We start from the raw sequence: 13,710 nt of genomic DNA, 5'->3' as shown, positions 1-13,710 counted from the left end.
AAACATGGTTTTTTTAAAAAGACAATAATGCAATGAATACCCCAGCAAAGTATCTCGGTGTAATCAAGAAACTACAAATCACAGGAAAGAGAGAGGCCCAAGGAAGCAAGAACAAAGGCAATTTAAACAGCCTTCAGTTGCTTCCTGCCATCTCCGGCTTAGCATTATCAGCTAGGGAAGCACAGTTTGCATATGCATTACATAGTTATTTCCTGCTTTTAACAAATGATACAAAAGGAACTGAAAAGTTGGCAAGAGAAAAAAAGAGAGAGAGATAGTCTTCTCTGAGCTCACTGGATAGGCCAGCTACTTTATTGGGCCACAGAGCAGAATAATGAAACATAGTTAGGTTTCCCCAATACAAAAAAACCCATCACCCCTCATCTTAAACAGAGATCAATTTCCTCTTCAAGAAAGTGATATTCTTTGGGATGGGATGGAATTGCAAAGGAAATCACCAAACCATAGGGACAGAGCTCCCAAGCTTTGGGATTCTACAGGCTGAAGCCAGCATATTACTATGTAAAAAATAAAATTGTTTTTCCTATGTGACCTTTAAGCCTCACATGCCAATTAGAGTGTTGTGTAACCATGGATACCTTCAGGACATGAGTTACTCTTGCCCATAGGTCCTCTTACTGTTCCAAATTCTGTGAACTCTTAGCCAGAAGTCTAGTGTTTGTCTAAAAGTTTGTCATACTTTTTTTTGGGGGGGAGAGAGAGAAAGAGAGAGAGAGAGAGCGAGGGAGAGAGGGAGAAGGAGAGAGTTTTTAAGCTATCTACAATGGGAAGAATCTGCCAAGAAAAAAAACCTCCATAAATCAAAATGGAGCACTAAATTAGTTCTTTACAGAAATTGTTTGTCGTCTATATAACTGTACTATGGACTCTTTCCAATGACCTTTTAAAATTACCAGCATTTTAAGGTAATTCTATTTTTTTTAAAAAAAAGGTTACTGTAATTCCACTTTCAGAACAGAAAAGGCTACATACATGAAATGCACCTGTTCAGAAAGTCATCTGACAAGGATCATTCTAAGTTGCTAAGCAACTGCTGGGGTTCAGCGACAAAAGGTTAATCCGTTGATTAAAAAAACAACCAGTTGTAAGAAGCAGAGTTCACACAGAGAAATGGACATTGCAATCCTATGGACCCAAGAACCTTCTCCCTGTTTTAACAACACCACTTCTTCGCGCTGCGAGGGACATAGGCAGTTTTTAAAATTTGATACATAAATAAATAAAAATCACAAGTAGAATAAACTGCTCTTCTGGAAAGGGTGATAAAAAATCTAGAGCAGAAAAAGGGAATGAATGGCATGCAGTGGCAATGGAAGCAGTGGATTACAACAGCCCTGGAAAATCCCAGACACAAAGGTAGTATGGATGCCTAAATTCACCACACAGCATCGGCCCAATCAGAAAGGACTGGATCTGTACATTCTAGGCTTAGATTTGCCAGAAAAAGAAGCAAAACATTATCTTGGCTTTTGAATTTGGCCACAGAGGTCACACTTTGCAACTTTGCAACAACGTGGGCTGTCGAATTCACCCTCTTGGGTCCTATTAAAATGCATTCATTCAACAATGAGTCAGCATCAGCAGATTCTCAGCCATTAATGTTTCCTTGAATTTTCCTTCCGTTTCCTTTTCAGTTTTTGCCCAAGGGCATTTCATTCAGGACAAAGTATTTCATTTTTGTTTTTAATTTTTGTTTTTGAATAAGAAGCAGCGCTCAAGGAATACAGTTAGAAGTAGGCATGCAATGAGGAGGAAAGGGAAGGGAACACTATAAATTCTTCCTTTCTGCTGTTTTGCCCATTCAAAGAGGAGCACTCAGAGGACATGCTTATCTCACTTGAAGTGTTAATCCACCAGTTTTAATGCTGGCAGAATATTATCAGCATAAAATGTGCATCTCACTGACATTTCTATCCTGCCACAGGAAAGCTACAGTAAATGGTAGTGCACTCTGAAGACCTTTCACCTTTACCCATGGTCAGCTGCTTCTTCTGTTTCCAAGCTCACTGATAAGTGTGTGTGTGTGTGTGTGTGTGTGTGAGAGAGAGAGAGAGAGAGAGAGAGAGAGAGAGAGAGAGAGAGAGAGAGAGAGAGAGAGAGAGAGAGAGAGAGAGACCAGTTGGAAACATCTGGACCAGAGGGCAATACCCAAAAACTAGTACATCAACATAAAGTGGCCAATAGGTGCTAAGTTGAGTCCACACTTTATAGAGATACCTGACCAAATGGTCAGTGAAATTTTCCTACTTTAATTGTAGAATCACTAAGGAGGACATTAAGCTGCCTCAGGTGTGAGTTGTGGATGAGCTGAAGGTAACAACATAAAGAAGTGGCAAAAAAAAAACCAGCTGGCTGGGGCATGTTTATAACTCATGGGTCAAGCTATGTAGCAAACTTCAAAAAGTCTCATCAAAATTTTCACTAACTGATATGTAACAGACACATATTCAAATTCTACCATGTGATAACTGTCCATGCTAGCTGGGTTGCAACCTAGATAGCCTTTAAGAAAATCCAAACTATTTAAGGTGCGATGTGGTTAACCCTTGGATGGGAAATCGCTGGGCGTAGAACTTTAGACTAGTCCAGAAGTTGATGAAACATTCTGAAAAGCAAACAACAGGTTAACTGTACACTTCTTGGTCATCCCCCTTTAAGGCAATTGATGCTTTGTGGCACATCATCGATCAAAGGCAAAAACAGTTAATGTGAGAACATTGCGAGAAAAAGGCACAAAGAGAGAAGAGGACAGATACGACAGCTGTACTGAAAAAAGATGAACTTTTTGAGTTACCTAGAAATCAAAGCTCTGTATTCTTTCAGTTTAGAGAACCATAGGTTTTCTTACACCTACAAAGACATGTCTCTAATAAGCTGAGAACAGCAGCTTCAACCATCCACCCCCACCACCCATCCCCATAGGCCTCACAATTCCCACCCACAGCTGTGAAGCTATCCTCAAACTTTTGCAATTAATTCACATACACCAACACTTCTGTATGTATGTGTCAGTAGAAAGGGGAGAGTTATGCAATTGATTAGAAAAATTATAAAATTAAGGGGAAACCAAAGCAATAGATACAAACTATGAATTTCCATTTTCTCCTGTCTCATCCACCTTGCCTTTCAAGTGCAGTTTCATTCCTTCGACCGAGGCTTAAATGTAGCATTTCCACTCTGCCATTAACTGCTTCTCCTTTTCTATCTGATCATTCAACCCCTTCTTTCCAAATAACAAAAAGGTTATTTTTAAAAAAAATCTTGTTTGTTGAAATGCTGCTTTGAACTTAGGAGAAATCATGGTTTCCACGAACTCTCAAAGCTAACTTCTGCTAAACATTCTGAGTAGTTGGTCCTACAAGCCTGACCACTATTAAAAAGTTAGTCCCACCTCAAGATATTTTTGTGCGACTTGCAAACATTGTTTCGAACCACCTTCTTTCTTCACGCATATACCCTACAACCACCCTTCCTTTCTGATCAAATAAAATATTTGAGTAATTAGGTTAATAATCCCCCAATCCTCAATTCTGGATTAAAAAAGGGCATTTGTTTTTTGCTTGTAGGTATGACCAAACAAAAACATCAAAACATCAAACATCAAAAAGCCTCAAGAAACACAGATGCAAGGGCTTGATGAAGACAGACTCTTTCTTTCCCTCACCAAGTGTAACAATCTTTCAAAAATCAACATGTCAAGGGACAGAACAGGCTCTTGTTAGTTTTGAATCATTCTACATATACACAGCCTTTGACATGAGGATTGGGAAATATCTGTATTGTTTGCATACAGACCACAACATTCTTTACTCTGGCTGAAATTGACAGAATTTGGAGTCTAAGGATACCCAGGGGCCATTGGTTTACATTCCATCAACTCTCTCATCTTTTTTTAGAAACTTAGAGAAAATAAGAACATAATTAGTCCCCAAACACACTTACACCCTCTCTCAGATACGCTCATTCTATCTGATTAACGTTAATAGGGTGTTAAGCAGATTTAATAATAATAATGATAATAATAAGTTGGAAGGGACCTTGGACCTAGTCCAACCCCCTGCTCAGGCAGGAAACCCTATACCATTTCAGGCAAACGGCTGTCCAGTCTCTTCTTAAAAACTTCCAGTGTTGGAGCATTCACCACTTCTGGAGGCAGGTTGTTCCACTGGTTAATTGTTCTAACTGTCAGGAAGTTTCTCCTGAGTTCTAGGTTGCTTCTCTCCTTGACTAGTTTCCATCCGTTGCTTCTTGTCCTGCTTTCAGGTGCTTTGGAGAATAGCTTGACTCCCTCTTCTTTGTGACAGCCCCTGAGATATTGGAACACTGCTATCATGTCACCCCTCACCCTTCTCTTCGTTAAACTACACATACCCAATTCCAGCAACCGTTCCCTATATGTTTTAGCCTCCAGTCCCCCAATCATCTTTGTTGCTCTTCTCTGTACCCTTTCTAGAGTCTCGACATCTTTTTTACATCGTGGTGACCAAAACTGGATGCAGTATTCCAGGTGTGGCCTTACCAAAGCATTGTAAAGTGGTATTAGTACTTCACTTGATCTTGATTCTATCCCTCTGTTAATGCAGCCTAGCTCTGTGTTGGCTTTTTTGGCAGCTGCAGCACACTGCTGGCTCATATTGAAGTGATTGTCTACTAGGACTCCGAAATCCCTCTCACAGTTACTACTATTGAGCAAGGTACCACCTATACTATACCTGTGCATTTGATTTTTCCTGCCTAAATGTAGAACCTTACTTTTTTCACCATTGAATTTCATTTTATTAGATAGCGCCCAGTATTCGAGTCTGTCCAGATCCTCCTGTATTTTAAGCCTATCTTCTGGAGTATTGGCTATTCCTGCCAGCTTGGTGTCGTCTGCAAATTTGATGAGTTCCCCATCTATCCCCTCATCCAAATCATTAATGAAGATATTGAAGAGCACTGGGCCCCAAACAGAGCCCTGGGGCACCCCACTACACACTTCCTTCCATGTAGATGCAGTTCCATTGAGGACCACACACTGAGTACGGCCTGTCAGCCAGCTACGAATCCATCTGGTGGTGATGCTATCTAACCCACATTTTTCTATCTTATCAAGTAGTAGGTTGTGATCTACTTTATCAAATGCCTTACTGAAGTCCAAGTAAATTATATCTACGGCATTCCTCTGGTCCACTAATTTTGTCACTTGGTCAAAGAATGTAATAAGATTTGTCTGGCATGATCTGTTTTTGACAAACCCATGTTGACTTTTAGTGATGACTTTGTTTGCATCAAGGTGTTTGCTGATTTGTTGTTTGATTATCTTTTCCAGAATCTTCCCAGGTATTGAGGTCAGGCTGATAGGTCTGTAGTTTCCTGGATCTATTTTTTTCCCTTTTTTGAAGATGGGAACTACATCAGCTCTTTTCCAGTCCTCTGGTAGTTCCCCAGTGCTCCAGGATCTTTGAAAAATATAGTTCAGTGGTTCTGAGATCACGTCTGCCAGTTCCTTGAGAACTTTGGGGTGTAATCCATCTGGTCCTGGTGATTTGAACTCATCTAGACTGGACAGGTGTTCACTTACCATTTTTTTGCCTATCTTAACTTGCGTTTCTATTCTGTTTTTTATGGCACTGGTTTTGGTAGGTTGGACTATTTTTTCCCTTTGTGTAAAGACAGATTCAAGAAACGAGTTAAATAGTTCTGCTTTCTCCCTGTTGTCACCTTCTTGCCACTTTCCCCCACTAATGGACCAATCATTTCCTTAACTTTTTTCTTGTTTTTTATATGTTGAAAGAAGCATTTTTTTGTTATTTTTCACTTTGGTCGCAAGCCTTAGTTCATTTTGAGCCTTAGCTTTCCTCACTTCATCTTTGCAGGCACGGGCTATTTGCTGATATTCTGACTTAGTTATGTACCCCTCTTTCCAATTCTTATACTTGTCCTTTTTATCTTTCAATTTATCAGAGAGTTCTTTATGCAGCCATGCTGGTTTCTTTTGAGAGCTGTTATTTTCCTTCTTTGTTGGTATTATACTAGACTGGGCCTTTATTATCTCACTTTTCAAAATTTCCCAAGCTTCTTGAGTTGTTTTCCCCTTTAGGATTCTCATCCATGGAATTCTTCCCATGGTCTCTCTGAGTTTATTGAAATTAGCTCTTTTAAAGTCCAAGACTCTAGTTTGACTGTGTTCTATTGCTTGTGCTTCCAGAATGTTGAATTCCAATATTGCATGATCACTTCTCCCCAAGGTTCCTGTGGCTTCGACATTTTCTATCATTTCATCTCTGTTTGTGAGAATTAAATCCAATATGGCTAATCCCCTAGTTCCCTTCTCTACTTTTATCCTCTATTGAAAGGCAATTCAGATTCTGGATGTTTTTATGAACACAGCATATGGTATTCATCTTAGGTAGGTAGCTCTTATGGAATCCACCAGCTTCTTCTGTCCAGCCAAGTGCCCCTTGTTCTACCAGGAATATGATTTTAGAACTAGAAAGTATTCTAAATTTTTTTAGTCAAGACATGGTCAAGTTGTCATCTTCCAAAAGTTGCTGGACTGCAACTCTTGCCAACCTTCACAAAGGGCTCTGCATTCAGGATTCATGGGTTTTGGAATTTTAATAATTTCTGGAGGATAGAATCTTCCTCATCCCTGCCTAACCTCAATTCCTGCAGTTCTTGCAGTATGTATTCAAAGCATATAAGTATATAAACTGTTTCAGAAAGACAAATTGTTGATTCTAAGGGTCCACAATTATAGATACTCTTGGCCGCCTATTACCTTTGACCTATGAACCTCGCCATCATCATCCTCCCCACCAACACCTAAGATCTTCCTTGTCTTCAGACGGCTCACAAGGTCTGTCTGGCTGTGCTTCTTCATCAGAGGGGGAGGCTGCTTGGTTGCCATGGTGACTTGCGGGTACTTGCTGGCTTGGGCAGAAACTGAAATGAGACAGATTAGAGGTTAGATAAATTAGAAAAAAACATACTTCTTAGGGAGGTCCAAATCCAGATATTTTTAAAGATGTCCATGGACATCTTTTTCATTTAATATAAATGATTTAGCCAAACACAGTATGTCAACTATTTTATTCTTTTTGTTACAAACATCTAATTACCCCCAACAATTGCAACCATCAAATATTTTTTGGATACTTCCACTTGAATGATGAGAGCACACTAAGATTCCCTCTCATGGTGCATCTATAATCATGAAAACTTTTGACAGGAACAGGCAAGCGTGGCAATAAATTTTGCTTCTCAAGTCATATCTCAAAGGACTCTTAAACATTTACAAGATCACCTTTTTCATGCTTCTTAGTCTGGAGAAGCAACAGAAACAAAACTCTCAGACATAGGATTCAGCTCACAAAACAGGGGGGCAAGCAATCACAGGGATCTGCTTCAGTGAGATACTGTAATCTGCCTTGCCTCACAAAGGTGTTGCATACCACCCTGGCACTGCAAAGTTTTGGCCCATCACTCTACCCTGCCTCGGTGAAAAACCAAGGTGGGACTCATCAGCATCAATTGGTCTATCTACCTCAAAAAAAAAAAACAACAACAACAGTATCTGAACACAAGAAGCTCTTGCTGAGCAAAACCAAGAGTCACTTTTCTTGAACCATTGCTGAAGTAAAACACCTCTTTGTGCATAACCCTAGAACAGGGGTCTCCAAACTTGGCTGTTTTAAGACTTGTGGGCTTCAACTTCCAGAATTCTTCAGCCAGCATGGCTGGCTGAGCAATTCTGGAAATTGAAGTCCACAAATCTTAAAACAGCCAAGTTTGAAGACCCCTGCCCTAGAACCTTGTAAGCACCTAACATTTGGTTCCACTCCAGTGTTATTTCCATAACAATCCATGTGTTCTACTAGTGCCAGAGAAAGATTTAATCAAAGACAATCACTAAGATCCAAGGGGCAATGGGAACCAGGATTTCTATTATCATTAACTAATACTCTTAGCCAACTTTCCCCAACTTGGCATTTCCCAGGCACAAGTGATCAGTTCCTAACAGCTGCTGCTAGAATAGAAACCTTTAATCAGGCTGTTCACATTCCTGAAGATCAGCCATTTCCACTTTGGAATCACCTAGATAAGTCTGTGGTCATCTCTGGCCCTGCTGGCTGAGAATTCTGGGAGCTATATTCTCAATACATCTGGAGGGAGATGTGTCACAGATTAAAGTTTTTGGTATCTGCCGACTTCTCGGGTTCTGAAACAAGACAGGGCAGTTATTGAAATCCACTGAAGACAGCTGCTTTGTGTGCTTCGTCTTATTAATTATAGTGGGTGTGGGAAGCTTTGTTATCAGCCAAGAGCCTGTCTTCCCTCTGGCTCATAGAAAGTGGGGGAGGTTTATGATTCCAAAAGGATTATAGGAGGTTTGCTGTTTCCAGTTCTATTTTAAATGCTATACAAGAAAGTATAGCATTTAGTCATGCCAGTGTGCCCCCATGGCCAAGATGCAGAGAGAGATAGCATAAATTAAAATCCAGCAATTATGATGGTAATATAAACCAATTTGTGAGAGACTGTGGTACCATGAGAAAAAAAATGGCAGAGAAAGGGGTCAGGACTGAGCTACAGTCCAGAACCTGGAATGATCAAATCATAGGAACATTTCTCGTGATCATTTTTACCAAAAAAAAATCCATTCTATTGGAATTAATTTTTAAGCAAGTATGCTTTGGAAATTGGCTTCATTTTTGCATTTTTGTTTCCATAGGTTAATTATAATTCATATTAGAAAAGTGCTTTCTTCCATTAACCACAGAGATGGAAAACATTCTCTCTCTCTCTCTCTGTCCACATATTTGAATGGCACCTCAGATGAGAAAGTCTTTTAAAACTACACCACAGCATGAAACAGTGTGAAAAACGAAGTTGTTCTAGGGAGAAAAAAAATCTAATTTTTCTAATCAACATGCAACATGGACTTCCCAAGGTAGACAAGATTTACATAAGTTGAAATGCAGAGATCTAGAGAACACCCCATTTGGTAAAGCTATTAAAAAAACATGAAATCCCATTAAAATACTATAGCTCAATAATTTATTCTCTTCCTAATTTTCTTTTAATTTCCTAACACTTCCCCCACCCCCGCTATTGAGGACAAAACTGATTTCTTTAGGCATTTTAAAATTAGATGCAATACAATAACTTGGACTACAAGGACTTTTAAAGCAATGAGAAAAGATAGGAAAATAGAACATAAAATCTACCCAATACATTTTGTTCTTCTTAAGTAATAGATACAAAGCAATTAACAGAAGCGCTGATACGGCATGAGGAATGTTAATTATTCCACTGCTGTTAATTAAAAAAAGAGAAAGAGATAATTTAGGTGCACTGAATTAGGCAACCTGAACAAAATATCAAAACAAAGAAAAATCGCGGTATTGATGAGAAATGTTTTCCTAAAGCAAAATTTTGGGGACTTCAAGTGTCCAAATTCTCAACCAATTTGCTTCGGAAGGAAGGAAGGAAGGAAGGAAGGAAGGAAGGAAGGAAGGAAGGAAGGAAGGAAGGAAGGAAGGATGATTCTTATGCAGCTTTTTTTAGACAAAGCAATAGGAAGTCTTCTTAAGGAGACTGCTTACTTTTCTGCATGTATGTGTGAGAGAGGGTAACAGGATAGTTTTGATGTTTTTGCGGGGCATAAGAGATTCACCCCATTGTATTGTATTACTCTAATGTTATTTAAAGTTATTATCCTCATATACCATTTGTTTATCTATGACTGTTGTTCTCCCAGCACATTTTTACAAAGATCTTATATTTTTCTCAGTGGATATGCCCAGAAAACAAAGAAATTACTCCTTAGAGCCTCTGAACTGATGGAAGATTTTGACAGCAACCTTTTGCTTAGAGTGATTTGCAAAGGATTGAAAGAGATCCTGCCAGGGGATCCCATGGTGAAATTGCTTCTCCAATCAGCACCAGCTGTGATACGAAGAAGAAGGGCTACAGGTGCTTTGGAAATGTTGTTCGGTTGATGCAACTTACAACTGCATTTTTTCTGAAGAATGATGATCACATATATGCGTTTGATTTTGGATTCCTAAACTGAACGACATTGGAATATATTTTTTTCTGATACTCTGCTACTTTTCAGTTCATTTCCCCATCTCTCCACTTCTTCATCCAAGTTATTAATGAAAATACTGAATGGTAAAGAATCCAGGACTAATCCTTCTGACACTCTATTTGATACCGCTTTTCAGTTTGATGAACATCTTTGAATATGATTGTCAAGCCAGTTAGGTAACTAATTAGTTGTCAGGAATCCTGGCAAGATGGGGGTTTGTTGAGATAGTTATTTCTCTCCTTCAGCAAGTTTTTGACTATAGTGAAAAATAATAATAATAATAATAATAATAATAATAATAATAATAATAATAATAATAATAATAATAATAATAATAATAATAATAAAAACAAGTCTGCCTTTTTTTCTCACCCTTTTAATTTTGGGCAGATAAAATGCCTTGTCAATACAAGGTGTAGTTTTTCTTCTTTTGTCTCACCTCCTCCCATGGAACAGATGGCTTCTTCCCTGGACAGCCCCCACAGCTGTGGCTGACTTTGCTGAAACACTTTGAAATCTCTTTTTCGAAAGTGATTTTCACAGCAGAAATTCCTGCTAATACTTCTGTATGATGCAGAACAAGTGTTGAGTAGTTGGTGAATTTAACAGAAATTAGTTGATGAGGTCATAGAATTCACAGGATCATAAGGCTAGGAGGGACCTTGCTCAAGGCAACAGTCTTATACTGTCCCAGTAAATTGATTCTCCAGGGCATATTTGAAAACATCCAGTTACAGAATACCCATACTTCCAGGATGCAAGCTATTCCATTAATTCATTTCTCTTAGTGTCAGAAAATTTCTCCTTACTTCTAGGTTTTATCTCTTGAACAAGCTTCTACCTATTACTTCTTGTCCTGCACTCTGATGCCCTAGAACAGGGGTAGGCAACCTTAGCTCTTTTATGACTCATGAACTTCAACTCCCAGAATTCTTGAGCCAGCCATGCTGAGGGGGAAGAGAGAGGTTTCCGAGCTGAGCCATGCTGGCTCAGGAATTCTGGGAGTTGAAGTCCATGAGTCATAAAAGATCCAAGGTTGCCTACCCCAGCCCTAGAGAATAGGTCAAGCCACTGTTCTTTCTGACAGCTCCTCAAGTACTGGAAGACAGCTATCATGCCCCCCCATCCTTCTCTTGTATAAAAGGCTAGGTCCCTCAACCATTCATCATGTAATTTAGCTTCCAGACCCTTTATTATCTTTGTTTCTCTTCTCTGCCCACTTTCCAGAGTCTCAACATCATTTTGGTATCATGGTGACCAGAACTAGACACAGTATTACATGCTGGTGTGGTCTCATCAGCATGGTGTAAAGTGGTACTATCACTTCTCGTCTTGATGATGATACAGCCTAGGATTGCATTGGCTCTTCTGGCAAGTTTGGCATGGTCTTGGTTCTAACTGTTGGGAGGGAGCTAGGTGTTATAGTGAGCTACCACACAAGTATGAACAAGCAGTGTGCTGAAACTGCCAAAAAAGCCAATGCAGTGCTAGGCTACATCAAGAGAGGGATAGTGGGATGACTTTCAGAAGATGCTGGTAAAGTAGCTTCTACTGGGTAAAATGATTTTTTCCCAAAAAAAGCAAAAATAGCCAAATATTAGACAATATTAAGAAAAAGTCAAGCATGTAGGGGGAAAAATCATGCTCTGAATTTTCATTATAGAAAGATAAACAACCCCCTTCAAATGCCATTGAGAAACACATTCAGAGCATGTAGACCTTGATGAATTGCTTGCTTCAGTTTTTCATATGCCTTCAGAGTATGTCTGTCTTTGAAATCCTAAACCTCTTGTTGTAAAAGTCTTTCTGATCATTATTAATGTATTGCAAGTAGCCAGGAATGCAAAAGTTATTGAATATAAGGTAAAAAAAATCTAATGTTATTCCCAGTAGGGTTGGAATATGAATATGGTAAACATAAAGTTTCATCAAGGACATATCATGGCTAAGCAACAAATGGTAGTGATTTTGTCCTTGTATTGTACATTTCTGCCTGTCCTGAGATATTGCTCAAGGAAGATCTATGATCCTGAAATGACTGTTGACTGTTGGTATTCAAATTATGACAGAAACACTAACACAATTCATTGAGAAATTAGTTGTATGATTGGAAGGATAATTTATCACATATATACAGAATGAGCCATCTTTATCCCCCTTTTTTAAGGAGTTGCAGCTTAACAGGGAAAGAAAAAGAGCTTCTGTGGCCTGATCTTTAAAGAATTAGTTTATCTTAATATTAGTTTTTATTATTTTATTATTTATTTTTGTGGTTTTGTGGTTAATTTATTTATGTTGTACATGACTTTTTAAAAATATGGCAGTCACAATTCTGGGTTTTTTCTTTTTTATTGGCCTATTTTTAGTATTTGTCATTTTGACTTTTTATATTTTATTTAGGGATAAATGGAAAAAAGTCCACTGCAGTAGGACTTTAATTTGCTTCTGAAAAACAAGGAGAGTTAAAGCCATCTGTACTTCCATGGGTGAGTCATTTGATATAATGACTGTAATACTGTAATTTCAACCCAACTCCTTTTTTGAACTTTGTACTTTAACTAAGACTTGGAATCTAAACTTATTTCCATTCTAGGAAAGAATATAACTGATACTGTTAATTGTTTTTTCAAATTGTTTTGCTTTAAGAAACATGACAGTGTTGAGAGGTATAATAAAATGAAAGAGGATATTTCATAAATTGATGATAATACACCCTGAAGTTGTTTTCTCAGGAAACATTTATATTCTCCCTGATGAAAAAATATATTTTGATTATAGGCTGGGTTGATCAGATTCATATGCACAGAGTGACAGAAAATCTAATTAAGAACTCCTTTAATTTTACAGCTGAAAGAGGGATTTGGGGCACAAAGGATTTATTACATAATTTTGCTAGTAAAAATTTTTGATTGTAAAAATTCAGAGTTTTGGAACCAAAGATAAAACTTTTTTTATATATCCGCTTCGGTTTGGGAATTACACATAGACCAATTAATTGTAATTTTTCATCCACTATTGAACTTGAAACAGATTTCAGAGGGGGGAAAAAGAGTTCCAGAGTTAGAATGCTCTTTGCACAAAAATTGAGGAATTCAGTTTAGATGAGAAAGCATGAAAGTTGTAAGTTCAAATAAGTATAACTAATGCTTTATTTAGCCCATTCCACAATAATGGTTCAATTAGACTAGATGGTGGTATTTTAATATTTCTTTAGCTAAAACAACAATAAGATTTTGAGATATATTTTTCAAATAGATAGGCTCTCAGTGATCCAATAATAGCCTATGCATCTTTCAGGGTTAGAAAAGGAAGTAAAAGAAGTTTTTGATATATGCAGCAAAACATGTTCTGGAAGATATCACACCTTTAGATTATATAAGTTAGAGCTTAATCGATGATTATATATTTTCAATATTGAATCTGTTCAAGTGCCTTAAACAGATGTACTGGGAATATGAAGAAAATCCTCATAAAGTACTGGCTTATCCTTTGAAATACCCCAAGAAGCTTTTCTTGGGGAGAAATAATAGCCACATAAACTTTACTTTCATAAAGGGAGACTTTAAATTAAAAAACAAGGGAAGAATTGGAAAAGGGGGATTTCATATATC

General features: G+C 38.1%; 1 protein-coding gene across 4 annotated transcripts in view; it reads right to left on the bottom strand.

The window, feature by feature from the left end:
• TP53I11 (tumor protein p53 inducible protein 11) overlaps window positions 1-13,710 on the bottom strand; it is an 85,454-nt gene that overhangs the window by 28,980 nt on the left and 42,764 nt on the right. For 3 of the 4 annotated variants that reach the window (XM_083371119.1, XM_083371117.1, XM_083371116.1), the window contains one exon: window positions 6,785-6,948. In XM_083371119.1, the coding sequence (XP_083227245.1) occupies window positions 6,785-6,913 (129 nt within the window). In that variant the 5' untranslated portion in view covers window positions 6,914-6,948. Of the gene's footprint in view, window positions 1-6,784; window positions 6,949-8,100; window positions 8,225-13,710 lie in introns of all 4 variants that reach the window. The other variant, XM_083371118.1, reaches the window with a different exon arrangement.

Source organism: Vipera ursinii, assembly GCF_947247035.1.
Source record: "Vipera ursinii genome assembly, chromosome: 1".
Lineage (NCBI taxonomy): Eukaryota > Metazoa > Chordata > Lepidosauria > Squamata > Viperidae > Vipera > Vipera ursinii.
Note: the sequence above shows the minus strand (reverse complement) of the source record. Positions and strands in the feature narration are given on the sequence as shown.